At 41.6% G+C, this 26,353-nt stretch overlaps 1 protein-coding gene across 3 annotated transcripts in view; it reads left to right on the forward strand.

Annotated features, from left to right (window-relative positions):
• Nucleotides 1-3,002: 3,002 nt before the first annotated feature.
• LOC308094575 (CCR4-NOT transcription complex subunit 3-like) overlaps nt 3,003-26,353 on the forward strand; it is a 50,262-nt gene continuing 26,911 nt past the window's right edge. For all 3 annotated transcript variants that reach the window (XM_080441318.1, XM_080441319.1, XM_080441320.1), the window contains exons 1-7: nt 3,003-3,150; nt 7,733-7,795; nt 15,302-15,369; nt 16,564-16,638; nt 17,504-17,593; nt 23,150-23,278; nt 24,037-24,132. In XM_080441318.1, the coding sequence (XP_080297444.1) occupies nt 7,771-7,795; nt 15,302-15,369; nt 16,564-16,638; nt 17,504-17,593; nt 23,150-23,278; nt 24,037-24,132 (483 nt within the window). In that variant the 5' untranslated portion in view covers nt 3,003-3,150; nt 7,733-7,770. The remainder of the gene's footprint in view (nt 3,151-7,732; nt 7,796-15,301; nt 15,370-16,563; nt 16,639-17,503; nt 17,594-23,149; nt 23,279-24,036; nt 24,133-26,353) is intronic.

Here is a 26,353-nt window from a genome sequence, read left to right on the forward strand (position 1 = left end):
ATTTGGAGTAAATCCCCTCAATTATATGTACGCAGATTTTGTTTGTTTATTTTTTCCCATACCCACAGTCTCTTCGGAATAGATGGGTCAAATGGAGAGTATTATTTTGGATTCATATTTATTTTCTTGGGAGTTTTCAAGTTGGCTGTAAATTATTTTTGTTAAAAGAAAAGAAAAAGAAATGGAAAGCTGTTGCTTGGAGGTAAAATATTTTGATTTAAGTTGGTTGTGTGTGTGTGGTTTATAAGGTTATGTAAGATTATGTTCTTGTTAAATGAAAAAAAAATTACTGAATGTTGAATGACAACCCACACAATAAAGCACTTTGAAAACCGTGAGCGTTGTCTCTAATTGTCATTTTTATAAAGGTAGTGATTACATAACATAATAAACGGGTGACATTTTGTTAGCGTTATTTTGTTCTCAACTGAGACAGTTTGGATAGCTCAGTGTTAGCGCAGTGGTTCTCAACCTTTTCAGGCCGTGACCCTCCCAAAATAATCATATTTGAATTGGGGACCCCCCCCCCCCAAAAAAAAAAAAGATATTCCAGTGACCCCCAGAGGTCATTGGGGCTTCAGAGTGTCCCCAGACAAATTAAACACTGAAGGCCACATTTTTTCCCCCGCTGTTTGAAAATAGCCGACTAAAAGCTCACAATGTATTGCACCAAGACGCATTGTGAGATTGCAGATAGGCAATTTTTTTTTCAAATCTTTACGCAGCTTTATCTTACAGGGCTCCCTGGCACAAACCCTTTTTCAAATGGGGGTCTGCGACCAAATACATAATACATATAAATATGTATTGACATGAAAATGTTTGAGAAACTGATCTAAGTAAGCAGAAATGCACAGAAGAAGATGAGTGTGGGTATTTTATTATCCACACTCCTGTGATACTACTACAGTGATGCTGTGTGAAATCAAGCCTTATACTGCCACTCAGTGACAGAGGGGAGTACTACGCTCCAGATACTACACATTTTGGTGTTATGGGGCTGACCGACGAATATGGATGTTTTATTTTAGAAGATAAGATCAAACTTTATCGATCCACTGGGGACATTTTGGGTATGAGCTCCTTGGGTGATTTTGTATCAGCCCTGCACTTATTTGCTCTGTGTTCCTTGTCTTTTTTGTATTGTTATGATTACACCACAATTTGTTATCCCTTTATGTGTCCGACTGAAATTTAAAATGTATAGGCCCAGTCTTTGTTTTTTTTGTTTTTATGAGCATGAGAGTGTCGCCCCTACTGACTTTCCTGAAGTCTCGGTTCAGTAAGTTAGTAATACCTTAATAATAATAATAATAATAATATCAAAAATGTATATAGCACTTTTCTCTAAGTATCCAAAGACACTTTACATGGGGAGGGGGGGGGGGGGTTTGAAGAATTGGAGGGCCTTGAGCAAGGCAATTCTGAGGTTAACTTAGAACTGAGGTTTATAACCAGCAGCTACATCCCTGATATGAATATGATATGGGGTGATTGTTATGGCAACTGTGCCCAGCCAGCCCTATCGGGAATAAATACAGGTTGCTTATTTAAAACAAATCAAATTCTGTCTCAGGGTGACTTGTCTAATTTGGTCCACAAGCAGTTGACAGCTGAGAGACTGTGGCTTGGTTTTCACCATCCTCATTATCTCACAATCTCACAGTTGACTCTTCAAACGGAGTGTGCTGCTAGCCATCAGTGGAGGAAAGTAACTAAGTACATTTACTCATGTACTATAATTAACAACTTTGAGGTACATTTGCTTTGGCTTATGGCAACTAGCTGTTTGTTGTTTTGTTTGTTTGTTGGTTGATCATTGTCTTTCTATCTTGATGTAAAGCGTCCTTGGGTTTTACAAAAGGTGCTATATAAATTCAGACTATTATTATTATTATTATTATTATACTTTAATCTTCTACTCCACTACACCCACTCCACACTACTTTTCCCTCTACTACAATGAGTTGACAGTTTTAGTTACTAGTTAACTACTAGCTCACAGCACCTTGCATAGCGAAGCGTTGTGAGCTTATAGGGGAAAAAAGGAGGGGAAAAATAAAAAAAGTGAAATGGGTCATTAATGAGTTGAGTACTTTTGGGACTTTAAGTATATTTTGATGCTAATACTTTTGTGCTTTTATTTTTAAGTCAAATTTTGAATACAGTATTTTTATATTATGGTATTGCCACTTTTACATAAGTAACAAAAAAACAATAACATCTGATCTGATTACTTCTCCTTCCACCACTGGTATCAGGTTGGAGACAATAAAAAATATAATAAATCTATCATAAATAATTATAATTGTGCCAACAGAGGGGGGTGTGACTGTGCTCCTCTCTCCAAAAACTCATGTTGACCTTTCACCTCTCCAATCCGTCCAATCACCGCGAGACTTGCGCGGAAGGAAGTAGCAAACGCCGTCCGTCCGCTGTGAGTGACAACCATACCCAGCCAATGGCGAGACGGGGACGGCCGCGGGCGACCAATCGGCTGCCGTGGGAGGCGGGAACGCGCGTCCGCCAGGAGCATCCGAACAGTGTTGCCATGTCGGCTTATTATAAGCGACTTTGGTCTTCTTTTTCAGTTAAGTTGTTTGTAAATATTGGTAGTTGCGCTGGTTGCGGTTTTGTGGGATTGTCTCTAAAGTGTACTTGCTTATTTAGGCTAGCTTCCAAATGTTTTCATTATTATTTGTAACCAGTGGTTCTCAAATATTTTTATGAAAATGTTTTTTACCACCAGGGGAGCATTTGTGTTGTTAAAACGTTTCAAAAAATATTCCAAATATTCCACATTTTTATTTTATATTCCAAGTTTTTGAAAATAGCAGATCTACAAGCTATATTATAGGTTATAGGTTTAAAGTGCTCATGTGGCCTAAAAGTTGCTTATTTTGGGCTTGTTTTCCTAGACCTGGTTGCTCATTTCTCTCACAAAACCTGGCAACGCTGGATCCGAAAGAGGAGGAGGAGGTGTTCCTGGCAGCCATCTTGGATGTTCAGAGTGATTGTTTAGCGAAGGGAATTTATTTAATAAAAAATAATAAAAATAAAAACGGAGAAAGCACCGTTGCACGGGAGCGGCTCACGTTTTAGCAACAGTGGAGAGCCCAGGAAACGAGAAACTAACCCGGGAAGACCCAGGTAAACTGAAAAACTACCCAGAGACGGTTATTTATTTACCTTTTTTTCTTGCCTCTCTCTGTGTGTGTGTATGTGTGTGAGTGAGTGAGTGTGTATGTGTGTGTGTGTGAGTGTCTCTGTGTCTCTCCTCTTTCCACATCACATCACATAGGGACCCAGTTGCTTCTCAAACTTTACAAATGCCTATTAGGTCTCCCCCATAACTCTGAGATTATTATATACCAGTGGAACCAAATGGACCCCATGGTTCCATTTGTATATACTCTCAGAGTTACAGACTTGTAAAAAAGGGTCCATTTGGATTGGAAACCCCCCCTCTCTCAAGGAACCCAGAGAATATCCCTGGATAGTGGATTCCCTCACTGTGTGAGAACCAGTGTCATAGCATTAAGATGTGATCTGATCTCCACACCCACCGGGTCAAGTTATGCTTGTAGATCTTATAATTGTGGAGATGCTGAACTTTCTTTGTGCCAACGTGGCTGCTAACTTTAGCTGAGGAGTGAGTTGTGGAAGTGCCACACACACTTATGTGTGGCACAATAGTCTTCTTATTTTTTTGTTCTTTGTTATATTTTACAATTTAGGACGCTCTTATCCAGAGCCCACGTACAATAGAAGCAAGGCAGATTATCACATAACTAGATTGCAGAGAGAGCACAGTGCAAGTGCCTCAAAGAAACTAGGTTACCAGGTAAAACCATGAACCTAGGATCTGTCTAGACATCATGCTACCTAAATTAGCATTCTGTACATTGAAACTAATAGGATACCAGGTAAACCATGAACCTACAGTAGCATCTGTCTAAAGGGCATGCTACTTACTGTAAATCATATTCTGTACATTGAAACTATAGTATACCAGATAAACAATTAACCTAGCATCTGTCTAAACATCATGCTATCTTTATAAAAAACATTCTTTGCTGTTGTTGTTGTTGTAGTGATGGTAATGATGCCTGTGTTCAGTTGTTTATAAACACTGTCTCCATGTGAACGATCTCTCTTTCTTTTTGTGATGATGCTGACCCACACACTCACAGTACTCTTCATTTGGACCAAACTGGGCGACTAGAGAGGACTTAGTTATTGGAGTCATGAGGGATTCACAGTTAAGGCTATGGCATGCATGTAGCTCAAATGCATGGTCCCCCCCCCCAAAAAAAAACTGAATGGGTGCTTGTGTGTGAGTGTGGTTTGAGATGACCTACCTATACAATAAAATCCATTTAAACTATGACAATGTACAATGTATTGGTTACATTTGTACATTGTCAGAGTTACAAATGGGTAATTTGATTACATGTGTACTCTCTCTGACTTCAATTAACGTGTGTGTGTGTGTGTGTGTGTGTGTGTGTGTGTGTGTGTAAGTGTGTAAGGGGCCTAGGCTGAATACAAAACACTTTCGCCCCGGGTCAAATCCGGTGACCTCGGGCGGTCAGGTATTCCTAAATGTAACCTCAGTAAAACTATGCCTAAACCTAACCTTATCCCTAAACTTAACCTCAGTAAAACTATGCCTAACCCTAAACGTATTCCTAACCCCTCAGTAAAACGAATACAAGAGTGGTCCGGAAAAAATGGAGGTGAGCCGAGTGTGTTATTGGGCGGACGGTCCAGGTTACCCCTGGGCTGTGATGCGTGAAACACACTGTTGCAAAAATAAGTGATGCTCAAGCTAATTGGAGCTGCTTCGTTGCAGTGTGTTAACATGGGTTCAGGGTTGGAACATGCAAGGAGAAGTCTTCTCTCAGACTTTTGATGTATGCAGACTTTGATGTCGGCTGGTGGGCTCCTCGCCTGTTAGATCCGATTTCCTTTCATGCCTGTGTGTGTGTGTGTGTGTGTGTGTGTGTGTGTGTGCTACTGGCTGATGATAACTGTGACGACGTTATTGAAATGGACACTGACTGTCGATAACACATGTGGACTGGCTGGGATGCAGCTAGCCTAGGGGACCTTTCCGCTGTATAGTATGGCTGGACCGAGTAGCAGCAGAGGTGTCGTGTCATACGTTCATAACTCTGCTCCACGTGGCGCCGATGGCTGAGTGGTTAAGGTGCATGCCACGCACCTATAGGCTCTAATGCACGGCGACCTTTGCTGCGTGTCACTCCCTGTCTCTCTCCTGTTTCCTGTTGTTCTCCACTGTATCTTGTCCAATAAAGGCAGAAAAATACCCAAAAATATCATGGTATTCACAGTCATAGAACCTTTTTTAAGAATTTTTTTTTTCCTCTGGGTCAGATCTTGGATAACCTTCTTTTGTTTAGACTTACAAAAGGTTTATGTCTAGATTCAGTTGTTTATCATTATCATAATCATAACATGTCTTCTGTACGCTCACAATAAACGCAGAGTCGCAGACCTTTCTGTTAACTCAGACTTAACCACTTTCAATCTGGGGCATCCCTATTTTGCGTTTCCAAAAAAAAATTGGTGTCAAAATGTCCGGAATATTGTGTGGCTTGTGGCGATTGGGTCCAATATTTAGTTTAGTGACCATGGGGAAAAGACTCGCTCAGAAGCTGTGTTCACGTTCACTTCTCCCATTGGAATGAATAGACTCCCAACATAATTCCGGTCTCCTAAAAAGGCGGCCACCTACGTCACGCAGATACAGGAAGTAAACCGGAGATGGTATGTCTTTCTTTTGTTTCTTTTGTCTTGGTTTTTAGTCACCTCTCGTGGAGACGTGTGTGTGGTTGGTGGTTGGAGGAGCTGGGCTGAGGACAAACAAACTTAAGTGCCACTGGTGGAGTGACTATTGGTTTCATTAGGCCGGCTGTGGCTGTGTGCAGCCCGTCCTTACATAACCCTGATAAGGATGCTGTTTTTAAGTCTGAGGAGGTCTAGTAGTGAAGAGGAGCATCATCACAGACTACTTAGGCCTGTCACAACTTATTACACAATCGCCTGATCGCAATTATTTGATTGAATTATTTAGCAAAATTGTCAGAATCACTTCCATTCACCTGAATAAATTAATCTGTCAAAAAATTGCAAAAATTGCAGATCTATAAGCTAACAACAAACACATCATCGCTTTTGGATCCGCTATTACCAGTATTTATGAAAACTTTTAAAACCATACAATTATTACAGGCATGGCTGGTTTTGGTCATAATACATGATTTATTTTTGATTATCGGCACCGGTCATTGTTCAGTCATTTCTTTGTATATTTAAGTTATGTCATATCTGCCCTGTGCAATTGTGGTTTAACAAAGCCTGAAAAGGCAAACGGATTGAACCAATCCCCAGTCACAAACACAGGTGATTATATAATAATTGTGACAGGTCTACCTGTATCCGGTACTAGAGGCATTTCCTGAGCTAATGTGAAAAGCTTGTTCCTTGTGGCCTCGCTGCCTGCGACACAGGAGGCTTTTCCTCTCCTTCTCACCGTGTTTGTCCTCGCGCCACCTGTCCTTAACTTCGTTAACTCAAATCAACTGAGCTCAGAGAGTCGGCAGCTTGTTCGCCACCACAATCTGAAATGCAATGAAAAAGTAATGTGCTGAAGTTGTTGTGGTAGTGAGTTAACATGCACGGACTGAGGGAGGCTTGGGCTTAAAACATTTACATTAAAATAAATAAGTGGGATGTCCTCTTTAGTGGTTAGAGGGACAGTGAGTCCCAGGTTTGTTCCTCATAAGAGACAACGTGACCGACGGCAACCGCATATCGTCTGTCGGGTGGAAACCTCATACGTCCAAAACAGTTACTTCTCAGGATTCAAATAAAAAAATAGCAGATCGACGAGCTCAAAATGCGTCGCTTTGAGACGCGTTGTAGATCTGCTATTTTTGTGTGACGCTGTAGTATGATCAAGTAGGGGCATTAATTTACGAAATACACAAAGTTAAACTATGGAGATAAGATAAGTTTGCGGCCGACAGCAACGATATCTTCTGCGCTTATCAGTGGCTTTGAGCAAGGCATTGAACCCTGCACACCCACGAACGTGGATTCTAGACAGTCTGGTGGCGTGATTAAATGTCTTGTGCCAGAGTCAGACTGTGCATCAATTAGTTAGGAAATGTAATTGAAATGTATACTGTAAGTACCTGAAGTTCAATTAGCATAATATCAATTTGCTGAGAACATTATCAATTCACTTAAGGCTTTTCCAAGGTACGTGGTTAGCAAAGGTACACTGCTGCAGTGCATATGATGCCATTTTACTAGGGCTGCTCAATGCCTACAACAGAAGACTGATAGACTGTGCTGTCGCTTACGGGCAGAACCGCTGTAAAAGAAAGGGCTTTTATGGCATGCCGAGTTCACCTTGGCTGGATGAAAAGGCTTCATCTATTTCTGCCAAAACATTTTGCACCAGTGCCGGTGTATTATTGTATCTGCCGGTGTATACCTATAATTAGGCCTAATTAAGTATAACCAAAGCACCCCTAGATGCTTGTGTAAAAACGATACATTATGTTTTTGTTTTCTATACATTTCTTCAAATATTGCCATTAAGGGCAGGTTTAAATCCTGGTGGCCCATCCCTAGTGGAGATCAGTTCATGCATGTCCTAAAGCTAAGCTATTTGTCTTTGCTTTTGTTCCATCCACAGTGAAAGAAGGCATGAAGACAGCATCCTAGTCTTCAGCCATGGCCGATAAACGAAAACTACAAGGTGAGCGAATTTCTTGTGTGTGTGTGTGTGTGTGTGCACGACTGTGTCTGTGTGTGTGCATGCGTGCATGTCCATGTCTCTCTGGGTGTTAGCGCACGTGTTCCTGTTTGTTTTCAAGCTGAGCCAAATAGCCTCAGCATTTGCAAGTAGTTTTTAAGATTAGTTTCAGGTGGCAGTAGGGCTGCACAATGAATCAAAGTTTCCACAATTAAATGACCATGATTGTCAGATTATTGACATTTATTGATGTGTTAGTGACTGATTTTAGTCATTTGGATTCCATAGAAGCCAGCGTGTCTTCTGTGGAAGCATGTTGCCAATGCATCACAGACTCATTGAGAGCTTGTAGATAAGCTGTTTTCGGTTATTATTTTAAGCATTTGTAGTGGTCAAACTAGCAATATGTTCAGAAGCATTTTCCATAGAATCTTAATAGTCTCGGGCATTTCATACTTTTGTATAAAAGCAATGGTTAAAGCCTCAGTCTGTGACTTCTTCACCTTGTTGGCACTGGCAGTATAGTAGTACTACAGCAGGAACAATATTACTAAGACATCATAGTGTTACATATTCTAAGACATCATAATGTTACATATTGTGTTAATTGTTTAGAAATCAGCGCGTGTGTGTGTGTGTGTGTGTGTGTGTGTGTGTGTGTGTTTGTGGGGGGGGGGGTTCTTTTTCATACTGTTTCACAAATCTCACATTAGGAAGGACTTGGGGTCATACAAACACTTTCAGTCGTGAGCTTTTATTTTTCTTTAATCCATGTCATGTGGACAACTGTTGGACCTTTGCTGTGACTGTCTGCTTTACCTGTAGCACAATGTGCATCACCTTGATGCTAAATGGAACCTCCGGCCAGCCAAGCAATCCCCCTTAGCGCTGGACCTTTACCCCACAGGAAAACATGAGGCATTAGCACTTCAGCAGCTGTGACAGATAGTAATGTATTATTACAGAGGAGGTTGGCCGCCTTCCTGCTAAAAATATCACCAAGAAGACCGCATCTAATGCCTCGGTTTATACTTCGGTTGTGTGCCGGTGTCGTCGTGTGCCGAAAATAGCCGATCTACAAGCTCACGGCGCGTTGCGTGCGGTGCGATGCATTTTGAGCTTGTAGATCGGCCATTTAGTACGGCTAAAGTCGTTTAGGGTCACACTTTATGGAATGGTCATCCTCTAGTCTAGAGAGGCATCATTTGTCATTTCACTTGCTGTCTCTCCTCAGTCACCTCTGACTTTCTTTGCTCTTCCATTCATCATTAGACCTTCCCCCTTTCTCTCCATCTCTTTCTCAGTGTCCCCCCCTCCCACCGTCCCTCCTCTGTCAATTAAGCGCTGTTCACAGTGCACTAAGCACGATAACTATAAGTATAACGACAATTGTGTGAGCATCCAAAAGAATGAACGATAATGTTATGCGAACAGTGGCACCAAGTCCAGCTGCCTGTATCACAAAGACCACACTGACAGAGGGGGGAGACTGAGACGGCGTGAGAGATTTCCGTGGTGCTAAAAGACACATGCAACTACAGTGTCACACAAGCTCGAAACATGGCGTAAAAGCGACACATTTCGAGCTTGTAGATCTGCTACTTTTGCTACTTTTTAATTTGTATCCTGAAAAGTAGTTTTGGAAATATGACGTTTCCACCCGACAGAGATGATTTATGGATAATCTGACTCTGAAAGTGATCCAAACGATGTCGTTTTACTACTATTGTTAAAGTTATGGTGTGGATGCTACCATCCACTTCAGTTAGAAATATTTATAGTTGTTATATAGTTATCATGCTTGGTGTTTAACGGCGCTAAAAGGATTTTTCACTCGGGAAGCGACCGTTGATGCGCCTAGTAGTTGATTAGCAATGAGAGCCGAGCAGGCATGCTAGGGAGGCGCACACGGGCAATCTGAGCGACAATCTCTCGCCAAACTGCCGCTTTTGTGCTTGTTTCACGCGCACTCTTACTTGAGCCAAGAGCTGGTTTATCGTCACCTTTGCCGAAAAATGTTGAGTTCTGAAAATGCATATTTATGCTCAAACACGAAGTCTTATATCTTATATAGTACAGTGCACAGTAATAATCTATATAGTACATTTGAATTGTCTCTATATAGTACATATGAAATATACTTTTATTAGACAAAAGTATAGACAAAAGTATACAAATCAGTCAGTCACACATCAACAACTATAGTGATAGCACTGATGGCATCCTGCCTGAGAGCATTTGAGCCTTCTATCAATGCATTTATTATGATTTTTTACAGAAATAAATCATACCGTTGTGGTCGGATTTAAGGGGTGGCGGCCCGCCACTGCTTAATGCATATAGGGGAAACACTGACGTATATATATTCACATGAGGAGCAGGCATTGTGTCGCTCCCCGCCTGAAAAGCCCTAAAGCAGTGGTGGTTCCCAACCTTTTCTGGATCAGGGCTCATGGATCAGGATCATGAGCACATTTTAATGATGATTGTGTTCTGGCTTGGATCAATGCTTTAAGTCAGTGGTTTTAAACCCTTTTCATGTCAAGGTCCATTATTTATTCGGCATTTGAGCCACGGATTCATCACCATTTGATGAGATTTAGCCTCAGACCCAAAACCTAGAATATGTTATCGTTGGATACCACAATCCATCCATGCTGTATTGATGTTGGTACCATTAGGAGAGATAACAGGCTAACGTTGATCAAAATAACAATTCTTTAATTAAGTAATGCAGATGTTTAACAATAATTTAACTCAAGAGTTTCAGATCTACCCAATGAGGGTCCATTTGGATACTAACTCTCCATCATTTAGCTGGGGACCACCTGGAACCCCCTCAAGGACCACTGGTTGAGAACCACTGCTTTAAGTTATCCAAGTTTAAGATATCATGAATGAGAACTAATTTTTAAAGAAAAAATACCTTGACATTTGATTTTACATTATATTAATAACAATTATTTGATCAATAAAATCGTAGTCTTTTGCCAACTATTTGGGGACCCACTTCTTGCAATATCCTAGGAATCGCTGCCCTAAAGTATGAATCAGTTTGTCTCTCCTCCTGTCTGCGTCATCCCCCTCACCCCCATCTAGAATCACTGCCATTGTCTCCTCCTCTCATCTCTCTGTTCTCTCTCTCCCTCTCTCCCTTTCTCTCTCTCCATTATCAGAACTCCTCTTATTTGTCCGTACTTGTCCTCTCCTGCTTGTCTTCCTCTCTGCTCATATTCTGTTATCATTTTCTCCCCATTCAGTGTGGCTGGAATCACAGTAAAATGACCACTCAGGATTTATTCAGTTGTTTGTGTTCAACATCACCTAAAACAAAAATAACAATAAGACCTGTTTATCTGTTTGCCCACCCTCTCTCTCTCTCTCTCTCTCTCTTTGTCTGTCTGTCTCTCCTCAAGTTTCCCCTGAGCTCCACCTCTCTCCGCCTCCTCTGTACACCTCCTCCCCCTCTCTCCTCCATCTGTCTGTCATTTCTGATCATCTTCCCCCCCCCCCCGCTCTCTGCCTCACAACAAGTCACCCATGTCTGTCCTCCGTCACTCTGCACCCCCCCCCCCCCCCCCCAATCACTCTGCCTCAGTGGTGTCACTCTGTCACTCGCTGTTACCAGAAAGTGGCCCTGTGTGTATTAAAAATTCAATTATTGGCATCATTCGATATTAGGGTTGGGATCCCGAACCGGAGGCAATCGGAGGAACCGGATCCAACATTGAGGAACCGGAATCGGTTCCGTCACATTTGGAACCGTTTCTGGAACCGGTTTTATCACACAGACAGAGCTGGTTATGTGGACTTCACGTCTGCTATGCAATTTCTATTTCTCTTTTTATTTCAAGGACCACCATAACTCTGAGAGGGTACAAATGGAACCAAATGGACCCGTAAGGGTCCATTTATACACTCTCAAGGGTTACAGACCCGCAAGGGTCCATTTGGAACCCCCTTATAGGGATCGTTAAAGGGAACCGTTAAGGAATCGGACCGACTTGCGAGGCGCACCATTGCTCCGAATCGGCACCAAACGTGGTACAGGCACTGTTCAGGGGTCTGCCACGAGGATAGTCACACCAGGGGCCACGTTGTACAACCCAGCTTACTGCTGCCAGGGGCCCCCATGGGCCACATGTTGTCGAGGCGCACTGTTGCTCCGTTCCGCACTAAACTTGCCACGAACAAGTGTTGATTTTGAAAGCAAATTTTGATTTAGTTTTAGTGATAGTCTAGAGGCCCCTGCATGCTACCAAATGAGGTGGTCACCCTATCACCATTTGTGACCACCGTGTGGTCGGTGGTTTGGATACTAGGCGCTCATAGTCCGGTGATTTCGGTTAGTAAGAACAGAGAAATGTGTTGAGGTGAGTGGTGAATCGCTTATCACCGCGGCTCAGTGACGACATGTTGTAGTTTTCAAACCACCTCGTGAGAGGGTGATCACCGAAAATGGTAGCCTGCGCCCCCCCTTTAGTCTTATACCTCAAAACGTGGTACAGGCACTGTTCAGGGGTCTGCCACGAGGATAGTCACACCAGGGGCCACGTTGTACAACCCAGCTTACTGCTGCCAGGGGCCCCCATGGGCCACATGTTGTCGAGGCGCACTGTTGCTCCGTTCCGCACTAAACTTGCCACGAACAAGTGTTGATTTTGAAAGCAAATTTTGATTTAGTTTTAGTGATAGTCTAGAGGCCCCTGCATGCTACCAAATGAGGTGGTCACCCTATCACCATTTGTGACCACCGTGTGGTCGGTGGTTTGGATACTAGGCGCTCATAGTCCGGTGATTTCGGTTAGTAAGAACAGAGAAATGTGTTGAGGTGAGTGGTGAATCGCTTATCACCGCGGCTCAGTGACGACATGTTGTAGTTTTCAAACCACCTCGTGAGAGGGTGATCACCGAAAATGGTAGCCTGCGCCCCCCCTTTAGTCTTATACCTCAAAACGTGGTACAGGCACTGTTCAGGGGTCTGCCACGAGGATAGTCACACCAGGGGCCACGTTGTACAACCCAGCTTACTGCTGCCAGGGGCCCCCATGGGCCACATGTTGTCGAGGCGCACTGTTGCTCCGTTCCGCACTAAACTTGCCACGAACAAGTGTTGATTTTGAAAGCAAATTTTGATTTAGTTTTAGTGATAGTCTAGAGGCCCCTGCATGCTACCAAATGAGGTGGTCACCCTATCACCATTTGTGACCACCGTGTGGTCGGTGGTTTGGATACTAGGCGCTCATAGTCCGGTGATTTCGGTTAGTAAGAACAGAGAAATGTGTTGAGGTGAGTGGTGAATCGCTTATCACCGCGGCTCAGTGACGACATGTTGTAGTTTTCAAACCACCTCGTGAGAGGGTGATCACCGAAAATGGTAGCCTGCGCCCCCCCTTTAGTCTTATACCTCAAAACTGTAGTTAGTACAGTACTTGAGTATGTGTACCTAGTTACTTTCCCTACTGCTCTCTCTCCACTCCACTGTTCTCTCAACACTTCCCTCAGGCTCCTCGAATCCCCCCCCCCCTCCAATCTCTGTCCCAGTTTCTCTCTCCTCTAACCAGTGTTGCCATATCTGCTTATTATAAGCGACTTTGGTAGTTAGTTGTAAGGTGCTTTTTTTGGGGGGGCTTGTTTTTAAAATGTAGTTGCTTATTTGGGCTTGCTCAAACATGTATTTGTCCGTGGACCCCCATCTGGAATATTCTTTTTTTAATTTTGATTAATTGTCATACAAATAATTGGAACATATGAATAAAAAATTATCCTGATAATCGTAATCAAAAATTGCACAGGGCAGGTATGACAAATAACTTAAGTATACAAAAAAATTACTGACACATTTAATAATTGTATACTTATTATTATTATTATTTTTTTAATAGCAGATGCGTTGCGTTGTGAGCTTGTAGATCGGCTATTTTCAAATAGCCGTTGTGTATAGGTTTAAAGTGCTCATGTGGCCTATAGACAAATCCACAGAGCGCTCCCCTGGCTCTGACAGCAGGAGTCCGCAGCGCTCTGTGGATTCGTCTATATAGTCGCTTCTTTTGGGCTTGTTTTCAAAGACCTGGTTGCTTATTTCTCTCGCAAAATCTGGCAACTCCATCCTGCCTCCATCGTCCCTCTGTCCCTGGTCCCCTTACCCCTCTGTCGCCGTGACGACGACGGCGGTGCATTTTTAACCACGTTCGTTCACGGTGACACAACATTCCCGCCCGGGATGAGGGTGGGGGGGGGGGGGTTTGGGTGTTCTCCTGCTTGCTTACAAGAATGTGCAGCTTTTACGCCATGCATCTTTGATGAGCTGCCAACCATGTTCCGGAAATGCTGCACTGCACTGTTTTACTGTGTGTGTGTGTGTGTGTGCGCGCGTGCTCGCGCTTAATGTGAGCTTTTAAATTGGTTATTTCTTATTTAACCAATGACAAATATTAGCAAGAGCTTGTGACTAAATAATAACTACATTGGTGACTTACTACATTATATAGTGTGTGTGTGTGTGTGTGTGTGTGTGCATATGTCCTTTGTGTGGTATTATTTTCTGTCTCTCTATAGGTCTTGTGTTTATATGTACTTGTGTTACTATACTTGTGAGGACTAAATGGCCCCAAAAATATAGGCGAATTTCAGAAATAATGTATACATTTTGACTGAGGTCATATATATATATATATATATATATATATATATATATATATATATATATATAAATATATATACCATTTTCCTGGTCCTATCAAGAGAAATTGTTGTTTTACAATTAATAAAGATCTTAAGAGTTAGGGCTTACTTATATAAGTAAAAAATAGGAATTAGGATTAGACATTTAGAGTTTAGGGGTTCTGGGTTTGAGTAATGACTGATTTATACTTGGTATACAAGAATTGTAGAAACGCCATTCATAAAAACCGGTGTCTTAAATGTTGATGTCCTCATAAGTACAGTATAGTAATGCAAACGTGTGTGTGTGTGTGTGTGTGTGTGTGTGTGTGCAGGTAGTCCAGGTGTGTACACATGATGTGATTGGTTCTGAAGGCACTTAACCACTTACACCCTTTATTATTTGGTTTCCCAGGGCTCCCTCAGGGCTCTACACTAGTGGCTTATGCAAAGGTTAAAATGTAATTTAGATATAATGTTATGTAGACAGATGCTACGTTCATTTGTTGACCTTGCATCCTATAGTTTGTATAGTTTCAATCTACAATTTTTTTGATATTATAAATGTTTTTAGACTAATGCTAGGTTCTTGGTTTACCTGTGATCCTAGATTACTGAGGCACTACACTGTCTCTATGCATTTGATGTATTACCTCGCGTTTACCTTGCTTACTGTAAATCGCTCTGGATTAAGAGCGTCTGCTAAATGCCTAAACTGTAAGTGCATCCCCACCGCATGAAAAGAGCAGAAAATGTCGTATTTGTTTTTCCATCTCGGTGGTGCGATGAGGTATAAATTAGGCCTAAGTTTAACATTGTGCTCTGTGTTCTTCTCTCTCCCTCCAGGTGAAATAGATCGATGTCTGAAAAAAGTAGCGGAGGGGGTGGAGCAGTTTGAGGACATCTGGCAGAAGGTAAGGAAGAAGACCTGGGGACACGGGGGTGCAACTGTTAAATGAAACTAATGGATCTAATCCATTATATTAAAAAAAATATCGATAATTTTTAAACAAAAAGTTACTAAAATAATCAATTGATAATCATTCCCTATTTTCGGCATGTCATTATAGGCGAAAAAGTGTTTAAAATAGTGAAAATAAGCAATTTAAAAGACACAATCTTGTAGATACTGTATGCTATTTCCATTATTTTTGTATGACACCGTTGTGCGACCAAGTATGTGGTTAATGGATTTGTTGATATAATATATAAAAAAACCTGTTTCTCAATTATTTGAGAAGCTGTGTATGAAGTTAACGCAACTGGTTAAAATTGACAGAAACCAAACCTTTCCACAATATCATCATTTTGTCCTACACTTCCACCTCCGTGACAAGCCAATGTTCTTTTTAAATTTTTACATCCTGATTGGTAACAAGTTGTGGTTAGTTCTATTGTAGCCTAAGCTGTTCTGCTTTTTCCATGTGATATCCTGTTTTTGTCTTGCTATTCTTCTGTGGCTGTTTTGGGGTTGATAGTGATGTTCAGCTCACTGTGAGAAAAGAAATACCAAGATTAGTTGCATATTATTATATTGGCGAAGAAAAATAAGTCACTCATTTTTCTTATTTAATTATTACATAATCGCCTAAACGTAATTATTTGAGATAATTTTCAAATATGTTTGAAAAGATTTAAAAAAATTAATAATGGTAAGGTATGGAAACAGCCGATCTACAAGCGTTTTGAGCTTGTAGATTGGCTACATACTGTGATCCTTTTGTTTACAAAGCTTATTTCTATTCATAATGTTGCAATGTTCAACGACAGAAACGCAATTAAATCGTGCGTGACAATTAATTGTCAAATAAAAACTAATAATCGTGACACATCACATCATAGCGTGCATGCCCCTTCCAGTTCACATATTGCTGTTGCCGCCCACCGGCATGCAGAATTTTGCAACTGCCGATATGAGTTAGGACTTACAGCAACTCATATCGGCAGTTGCAAAATTCTGCAGCAAAGAATCAACATTTCTTAAACAAAAACAAAAAAAGAACATTATTACGCAACATACACATAGTTGTCATTGTGGGTGTTGGGTGCACATTGTTTGTGTCTGAACCCGCCTGTTCCTTTCTCCTGCACCTCCTGCCCCCACACAGCTTCACAATGCAGCCAACGCCAACCAGAAGGAGAAGTATGAAGCAGACCTCAAGAAAGAGATTAAAAAGCTACAGGTGAGGCTCTTTTTCACTGGGAGAATGATTTAATGTTTGAGTTGAGTTGGAATGAGTTGAGTTGAGCGGTTGTAGCAGTGGTTCTCAAACTTATTTGTGCCAAGGACCCCCAAATTGACATATATTTGGCTGCGGACCCCCATCTGAAAAGGTCCTGTGCCAGGGACCCCCAGAAAATATTTGTGTACAAAAAAAATCAAAATCATTTAAAAAAGCTTTCTTTCATAAAATGTCAATAATAGCAGATGTACAAGCTCAAGCGCATGAAGTGACGCGCTGCGAGCTTGTAGATCTGCTATTCTTTAATAGCCAACTTAATCACTCACTCAGAAAAAACACACACATGCACAAAAGACACAAAAGCTTATCTTATAACTATTGTGTTCTTTTGTGTCTGGACTAGCCGTGTGTGTGTGTGTGTGTGTGTGTGTGTGTGTGTATGGCATGACAATGTGTGTTTATTGATGTTAGTGATGTAGATGGTGAGGTAGGTTGTGTACACACGGTATGCTCGCAAACATGCCAGTTAATGTGAACTATATTCAATATCATAGAGGTCAGCCAAAACCTGTATGTTAGAGTGTTACCATGAACACCAAACTCTACCCCAAGCCAAGCGCTCTCTCACACACAAGCACACGAGCGCGTGCGCGCACACACACACACACACACACACACACACACACACACACACACACACACACACACACACACACACACACGCGCGCGCGCCATCCCTGACTGCACATGACCAGTCCCTGCATGCTGAAACCCTTTTACCTTGACTCACTCTTTCTCCCTCTCTCCCTCTCTCTGTCTCCTCATATCTGTCGGTGGTGTTCTTGTACTTCCTGTCGTTCCACAGCGTCTTCGAGATCAGATCAAGACGTGGGTGGCGTCGAACGAGATCAAAGACAAACGGCAGCTAGTAGAGAACCGCAAACTCATCGAGACGGTGAGTAGACACAAAAACACATATTGGCACGTTTGTTGTCAAGGTCCTCCCAGGTGACTTGATGATGACTCCGCAGGTTGTGGCGCTCAGTGGTCCTCAAACCGCGGCCCCCCATCTGAAAATATTTTGTGCCAGGGAACCCGCATAAAAACACTTTTGCTGGCAGAATCAAATCAAATCAAGCTTTATTTATATAGCACGTTTACAACAACCGAGCTGACCAAAGTGCTGTACATGGTTTAAAAAAACTATTCAAAGCAAATGAAAAACATCATAACAATTTAACAAAAACAATTCATAGCATCAAAACAAAATAAAAACATCAACAGATAATGTTAATGCATATTATTAATATGCATTAACACATAGCAAAAGGTGCAAAGTTAAGAAGAAATTAGGAAAACTCAAATGCAGTTAAAAGCCAGGGAAAACAGATGGGTTTTAAGTAGGGCTTTGAAAACCCCAATTGACTGGGCAGATCTGATGGGGAGGAGAGGCAGACTATTCCCAGAGTCTGGGGGTCGCACCCACAAACGCACGGTCACCCCTGCTCTTTTTATTAGTCTTATGAACAACCAGCAACAGCTTGTCAGCAGGCCTCGAGAGCCCTGGCTGGGATGTAAGGTTCCACGAGCGCATAGAGGTATGGCGGAGCCAGCCCATTTAGTGATTTATAAGTAAATACTTACTCAATCACTTTTAAAATCGACTCTAAAATGAACAGGGATCCAGTGAAGTGAGGCCAGGACAGGGCTAACATGCTCACGTTTTTTAATACCTGTAAGGAGGCGAGCTGCAGACGCCTGAGTGACGACTGCTCTATGTCAGTGTATAAGGAATTACAATAATCTAATCTGGACGAAATGAAGGCGTGAATAACCATCTCCAATCCAGTTGATGGCGGGGGAGATAGGACTTAACCTTGAGGAGCAGTGCCTGAAGAGAGTTAGTGTAGTTTGTCTTGATGGGTAGGTAAATCTGGACATCATCAGTGTAGCAGTGAAATGAAATATTATGTTTATCAAAGATTAACCCTGGAGACAGCATATATAACAGAAAGAGTAGTGGACCTAAGATAGAGCCTTGGGGAACAATAACGAACTAACTACCGTCTCCAGAACCTTTGACATGAAAGGTAGCTGGGAGATTTGCCTAAAAGAAGTGCCACTGACCTGCTGTGAAGGTGCACCGGTGCCACTAGCACTGCTGTGAGCCTCTTGCTCCTGCTAGCCCCAGTGCTCTCTGGCCCCTATGGAAGCATGTTGCGCAGCGAAAATAGCCGATCTACAAGCTCTCAATGCGTCTGTGACGCATTGAGAGCGTGTACTGTAGATCGGCTATTTTCGGTCATTATTTTAAGATTAGAGCACTTGAGGTGGTCAAACCATCAATATGTTCACAAGCATCTTCCATAGAATCTTAATAGTCTCAGATATTTCATATAAAAGCAAAGGATTTAATAAATAAAAGGAAATAAATCAAAGAAATTCCATAAGTAAAAAAAAACATAGATTTTTTTTGGTAAGAATTAGTGAAATTAGACGATCTACAAGCTGACAACGCCGACACGTTGAGAGCTTGTACATCTGCTATTTTCACTAGTTTGGATCCCGGGGAGAAGTCGATTTCTCTTTTGGGTCTCAAGCTAAAAAGTTTGGGAACCACTGATATAGGCCTAATAACCCCCCCCCCCCCTCCCCGTCCTCACAAAACCCACACAGCACATGTTCATTATGGCTCTCAGTCACAGTGAGCCAGTAGGGCTGAGTGAGTATCAGGCTCGATCCACTAAACAAGACACCTGTTCTTTAGCGTAGTTCCCAAGTTCCCTGAGGTCACACAGTCCCCACAGAAACACTTTGATGAGAGCTATTGAAATCTCTTTCCATGCCAGCCACCTGGCGCTTTGCTCTCATCCTGATGAGCGGCTTTCATTCCCCGCTCGGCTATTCAACTCGTCTTTTTCTCTCTCCCTCACTGGAGTGTTTTGTGGTTGACCTGAAATGAAACATTTCGTCGCTGTCGAGGCAGAAACCTCCTATCTCCATATTTTAACTTTTATACTTTTTTGTGTTTTTTTCCCCGTAAATTAACGCCCTACTTGATCACACTACGGCGTCACACGAAAGCATCGAAAAGTAGCAGATCCACAAGCTTGTGCTGCTGTTTCGAGCTTGTAGATCTGCTACTTTTGATGCTTTTGAATTTGAATCCTGAAAAGTGTGTTTTTTGGTTTTTGGACATATGAGGTTTCCACCCGACAGAGACGAGTTGCTTTACAAGCAACACTCAAAGTACTGCAGGAAGTGGGCTGGCTTGGAAATAGCTGGGCAACGACATGCAACGCAGGACAGGGAACCCAGGCAAACTGTCATGTTGCCTGCACTCACTCACTTCCCGATGAAGACGTGTGTTCATTATTTTGTTAGCCGTTATTCTAACGATTTTCTAATAACGATAAAAATTAAAAAAAACTACTTCATTTTAAAAATTACAAAATTTGAGTTGATTAGTCTGATTAATCACTTAAAGGACCACTTCACCAAATTGGTCCTCACCAATGCTCATTATTAGATGGTAGCATTTTTGTCTACTCGGTCTGGGTCTCAGAGGAGGGCTGTGGACAGTTCAGAAACCTGCCTACCAGTGACCTCATCGATGGGGAATCCAAGCTAATAGAACCTGCAGGCTTTCTATTCCTGGAAAGTTAGCATGCTATAATGGAAGCCATAGTTCTCGCGTTCTAAATGAAACATTTGAAATCTTGTTTGAAAAAAACTAAACATCTGCAATGCATAATGATGGCTTCACTGGTAGGCGGATTTCTGAAGTGTCCACGGCCTTCCTCTGAGACACAGACAGAGTAGAAAAAAATTGTACCATTTTTATCATGACTATTAGTCACGGATATTAGTGAGTGCAGTCAATGAGGTGTTAGTGTATATAGGGTTTAAGTGGATAACCACTCAACATGGTGTCCCTGTTCTGTGCATGTCATTATAGGCAAACATTTTCAAAAATGGCTAAAACAGGCGGAAGCTATTTTCGCTGCACGACACCACCGTACAAGAAAGTATAAAATGGCGCTTAAGTGTTTTAATGAGGGTGTTGAGTGGTGCATATATCGTCACTGTCGGGAGAAAACCTCCTATGTCCTAAACTGTTACTTTTCAGGATTCAAATTCAAAAATAGCAAAAAGTAGCAGACCGACAAGCTCAAAACGCGTCGCTTTGTGCCGCGTTTTGAGCTTGTGGATCTGCTACTTTTGTGTGACGCTGTAGTATGATCCAAGTAGGGCATTAATTTACGAAAGTTAATATATGGAGATTTATTGGAGGCAACGATATGTACAGTACCGTACATCTCCACTGCTCTCCTCTCACCACACACGCACACACACACACACACACACCTTCTGAATGTCTTATGACACACGTGTGGGTCCTGACCCTCTGATTTAGAAACTGCGCTCTAGAAGAAAAAAAAACTCCTCCAGCTTCATTTCCTCAGCTCCCCTGCCCTCCGCACACAATAATTACCATCAGTATCCTCTCCCCGGTCTGCTGTCCAATCAGATGGCACCCTGATGAGCGCAGGTTGCCATGCCAGTCCTATGCAGAAGTTAGCCGGTACATCCTGTGTAAGCTGTGGCTTACTGCAGTGTTTCACAAAGTAGGGCTAAATATCAACCTTCCCCCCAGGAAAAAGAAATACCCATACATTTTTCAAAAGAATTCATTAATTTAAGAGGGTAAGAAAGGTAAGAGTGAAAAAATTGCCGATCTACAAGCTCACAATGTGTCGCAACGCCACAAGTTGCTATTTCACAATTATTGAAATGGGGGTTTTTAAGTGGTTAATTCATACAGTATTTCTGTATGTTAGGGTTCCTGGGAGACACCAAATGTATCTTTTATTTAGCTGTGGCAGAGAGGCCTCTACGGGGCAGACCCTGTGCCAGCCCCCCCCACCACCACCTCCACCCCCTGCTCTGCACAGATAAACACAGAATGTGATAGCATTTCTTTTTATCTAAGAGGCCGTAGAGCAGTGCTTCTTCTCAAACTTTTTCATGTCAAATTAATATGTATTTGGCTGCGGACTGACTCCCAGATTTGGGGGGGGGGGGTACCAGGGGGTCCCCAGCTATATTACTTAACACATTCCCTGCCATTGACGAGAATCTCCGTCATTTAAAATCCACCCGTTTACCGCCGTTTAGTCTTTTTTTTCTCCGTCAACTTTTTTTATTTTTAGGAAAAACGTCCAGAACCCAAGATAAAGTGATCCGAAGATTTACTGCTCCATTCACTTCCTGTTTAACTCTTTACTTTAAAATTCTGATGACCGGACATTTTTCGAATCGGCCTCAGGTCTTAAGTACAATACTTGAGTAAATGTACTTAGTTACTTTCCACCACCGACCTGCATCATGCTCAACTAGCCTATTTGACCTGGTGTGGCCTCCTGTCAGCCCAGTGTGCCTATCAATCTTTAAATGGCATCAAGCTGAATACACTGCACGCTTTCACACATAACACCACCTGCCATCTTTATCACCACGTCTGCATGTCTGTCAGCGCTGGCATTTCCACAACCATAATCTGATAATGGCTCAAGGGAAAGTCAAGAATATCAAATAACAAGTGTGTGAACGCCAATAGTACTTAAAATTAAGAGTGATGTTCACTTGTTATATGCTGTCTTTTGAAGAACGCTTAGTTTAGAACACACAAAATATCAAATATGAAACTTGAACCATAATATCGTATCGATATCGAGATATTTGGCATACATATCGAGATATGAGATTTTTTCCATATCGTTCAGTCCTAAAACAACATGTAGGTGCATGTGGAATTTTGCAGTAGATCCTTTTCACAACAGCCATTTTACAAGTAAACACAGCTGAAAGTAATGACATTAATTGTGATTATGTTTCATTTCGTGGTTAATTCATAATGTATTTTAATGTAAGTTTGAGTCCCGGGGGGAGACACCATATTTATCTTTTGGGTCTCGAGCTGAAAAGGCAGTGGTTCTCAAACCTTTTCATGTCAAGGATCCCCAAACTGATATGAATTTGACCAAGGACCCCCATCTGAGAAGATTGCCAGGGACCCCCATAAGAGAAGATTTGTTCAAAAAAATCTTTTTCAAGATTTTTCTAATTTTCTTCAAAAATAGCAGATGTTCAAGCTCGCGCTGTGAGCTTGTAGATCTGCTATTTTTGAATATAGCAGATGTTATGGAAAATTGATGTTCAGAAACATCTTCCATAAAAACCAAAAGGGTCTCGGAAATTTCAAAAAGCAAAGGTTAAACCTCAATTTGCAATTTCTTCAACCGGTTGGCTGTATGTAGACAGAACAGAATGACAATACCTAAACATAATTCAACATATTGTGCTAATTGTTTAGGAAACACAGCACCTAAGTGTGGAGAACTCCTTTCACACACCGTCTCATGAATCAAAGATTGGGACTCGGTCAACAAACGACAAAATAAAACAACAAGATTTTCAGTCGTGAAATATGTTTGTTTTTTTTTCACAGCAAATGGAGCGGTTTAAGATCGTGGAGAGGGAGACGAAGACCAAGGCGTACTCTAAAGAAGGGCTGGGTCTTGCACAGAAGGTCGACCCTGCCCAGCGCGAGAAAGAGGAAGTCGGGACGTGGCTAACGGTGAGCGACGGAACGTAAATCTGTCACAATCACAAATGGAAGTCTGAATTAGTTGACCTACAAGCTCACGTTGATTGCTGAGCTTGTAGATAAGCTATTTTTGATGCTGTTTAAATTTGTTATGTTTTGGGAGGTTGAATTCTGAATCTTTTTTTAAATTATGCTTTTACACTGCACAGTACCGGCTCAACTCGACTCTAATCAAAATATACTTAAAAACTTAAAATGGCGCTTTTGTTTAACCACTTGAACCTCCAGCATCCCTATTCTGGGCGGGAACGGTCACCAAAAATAGCCGATCTACAAGCTCACAACGCGTTGCGTTGCAACGCTTTGTAAAGAGCTGTGAGCTTGTAGATCGGCTATTTTTGGCAAATCGATTTGTGTTGTGTGAAATAAGAGCGTATGCACTCTTTACAGGTCCGTTTTATCAAGTATAGAGGGTTGAAGTGGTACGGAATTTGCACCTCAACAAAAGCTAATTCATCCTAGTGTATGACGGAGGACAATTTCACGATAAATTAAAATCTCCACGATACGATTTATTGTGAGCGTTTTTTTTATCACGATAAACGATAATAACAATTATCGTCCCATCCCTACTGACCACTTAACCCAAAGGTTGGGAAACCGCTGGTCTTATGTGAAATGTGACGTAATGGTGAAAGTATCTGCGGAACCCGAGGAGGCCAACGCCATCTCAGGTGTGCAGTGTGTAACAATGCTTTGTTTTGTCTCTTCTCCTTCCCCCCATATAGAACACAATAGACACGTTGAACATGCAGGTGGACCAGTTTGAGAGCGAGGTGGAGTCGCTCTCAGTCCAAACGCGGAAAAAGAAAGGAGACAAGGAGGTCAGTGCCCCGACCCGTTGCACCTACAGGGCTGTGTCACCATTACAAACTTTTACGTTGACGATTAATTGTCATACAAATAATTGCGAATAACGATTTAATTGTGGTTTGTTTTGGCATTGAACATTTTTGTTTGGCCTTTTTACTGACATATTATTATATTATTATTTAATTACATATTATTATATTAAATACTATTACTGACATATTTAATAATTTTATACAAAAGTAAAATAATCAACAAGCTTACAACGCATCATGCTATTTCTGCTTTTTTATATTTGAAAATGTATGAAAATTTTTCAACATGGAAAATTATGACTTATGCAAAAATAATAATATCTCAAATAATTGCGATTTAGATGATTATGTAATAATTGTGACAGGCCTACCGGCCCTTCCACTGCACCTCTGTCTTTCTTTCTTTCTTTCTTCCTCTGTCTCACTATCTCTTTATTTCATCAGGACCCTCACTTTTAGTCTGAAGTGAGAGACCTGATGCACTGGTTATCCCAACCTGAATAATTTATTTTCTATTCATTAAAGAGCTGGAAAGACGGGGAGACCCCCGTTACTGAACAAACACACTACAGAAATCATTACTATCAGAATATAACCATATTTGCCACTTGTTTTTTAACAAAGAAAAATCACTTTTACACCACCTTTAAATCTGACTTCTGAAAACGGGACGCAGTGGAGAAAGACATGGGATGATTTATACCGTTTGACACTGAGATAACGTTGCAAGAACAGCAAGAAGAACATTTCCCGGTTTCGATATTACATTTTTCGTAGCGTTAATAAACGTCATGTCATCACTGCCAGATAAATATGAAATATTGATGAAAAGAAGGAGCACTCGGTCAAAGTTTTTACATGATATTACATGTTCATTAGAGTCGAAGGAAATCAAATATTGATGTTTGGGCCGTACAGTTTGTGCTATCATTTTTTACGTCATGTCACTCGGCTGTAGAAGGCGGTTAATATTTTAAAAGCAGCATCCTAATGTGCCTCCAGACTTAACCTGCTGTGAATGAGAACACGGCTTCTCAACATCAGGTTCAGGGACCACCACGGTAGAGCCCTGTGCGGGACTGTTTTTCTTAACCCTGCCCCTGCCCAAAAAATTAAGTTCCATTTGGTCCCACATAGTACTGCAATATTACCGTCCAGTCCTGTATAAGCCTGCAATATTTCCATCCGGATCCGAAACACATTATAAAACAGAATGAGATAGTGAGCGGGTGTGCGCGAGAGAGGGGCTGTTTATGTGTGAGGAGTTGCACAGATAGAGAGAGAGTTTGTGTTTATATTGCGACAGACATATGGCACCGCAACAAGTGAGAACTAACACGAGAGAGAGAGATTCCGAGACACGGTAGGGGAAATTACGTTCTCTGAATGTAGCCATACGATTCATATCTTGCTAAACTGGGCCTTAACAGGTCTAACTCTGAGAGTTATATAAGCGCTGAGGATTTTGCAATGTAGACTGGGATTATAGTTTAGTTCAGTGATTCTCAACATTTATTTATTTCAAGGACACCCAATTTGATATGCATTAGACCACCATGATTTGTTTTTTAAATCTCTAGGACGCCAATCTTCACTGTGTTAATCTAACTCCATCCACCATTTGGCCGCTGGTGGTCCCCGGACCTGACATTGAGAACTAGTGAATTAGAAGGAACTGGGCAAACTGTTAACACTAACATTAGTTCATAGTAGACGAACATTCTGCGAAAATAGCAGATCTAAAAGCTCATAAGCCAAGGTAGATCAGTTATTTTACATTTGACAAACATCTTAGAATATTTTGCCCATAATGACATGCCCAAAACAGGAACGACAGGGTTAATGTACTTAACGGTAACTTTTTTTTTGCAGCTTGTCTTTTTTTTTTTTTTTTTTGGAGGAGAGTCCAAAAGTGGATAGAGGAGCACTTTTTAGCATAAAAGTTTTAAACATAATGAATTAATTAGGTCCCATGGGTTTCTGTGAGCACATGAAGATGTTCCCGCTACAGAAAGAGTGTGAACCATTTCAGCTGACATAAGGAACTTTCTACCGAGTTGAGTTCCTTTCATGTTCACTCGCAGATCTCTTGTGAGCTTGTAGATCTGCAAGTTTTGAGAAAAAAAAAAACGAACTTTTGCGTACTTTTACTTGGGTACTGTAAGTATATTTTGACGCAAACACGTTTGTGCTCTTACTC

This window comes from Gymnoscopelus braueri, assembly GCF_963280865.1.
Source record: "Gymnoscopelus braueri genome assembly, chromosome: 11".
In the NCBI taxonomy this organism is placed as follows: domain Eukaryota; kingdom Metazoa; phylum Chordata; class Actinopteri; order Myctophiformes; family Myctophidae; genus Gymnoscopelus; species Gymnoscopelus braueri.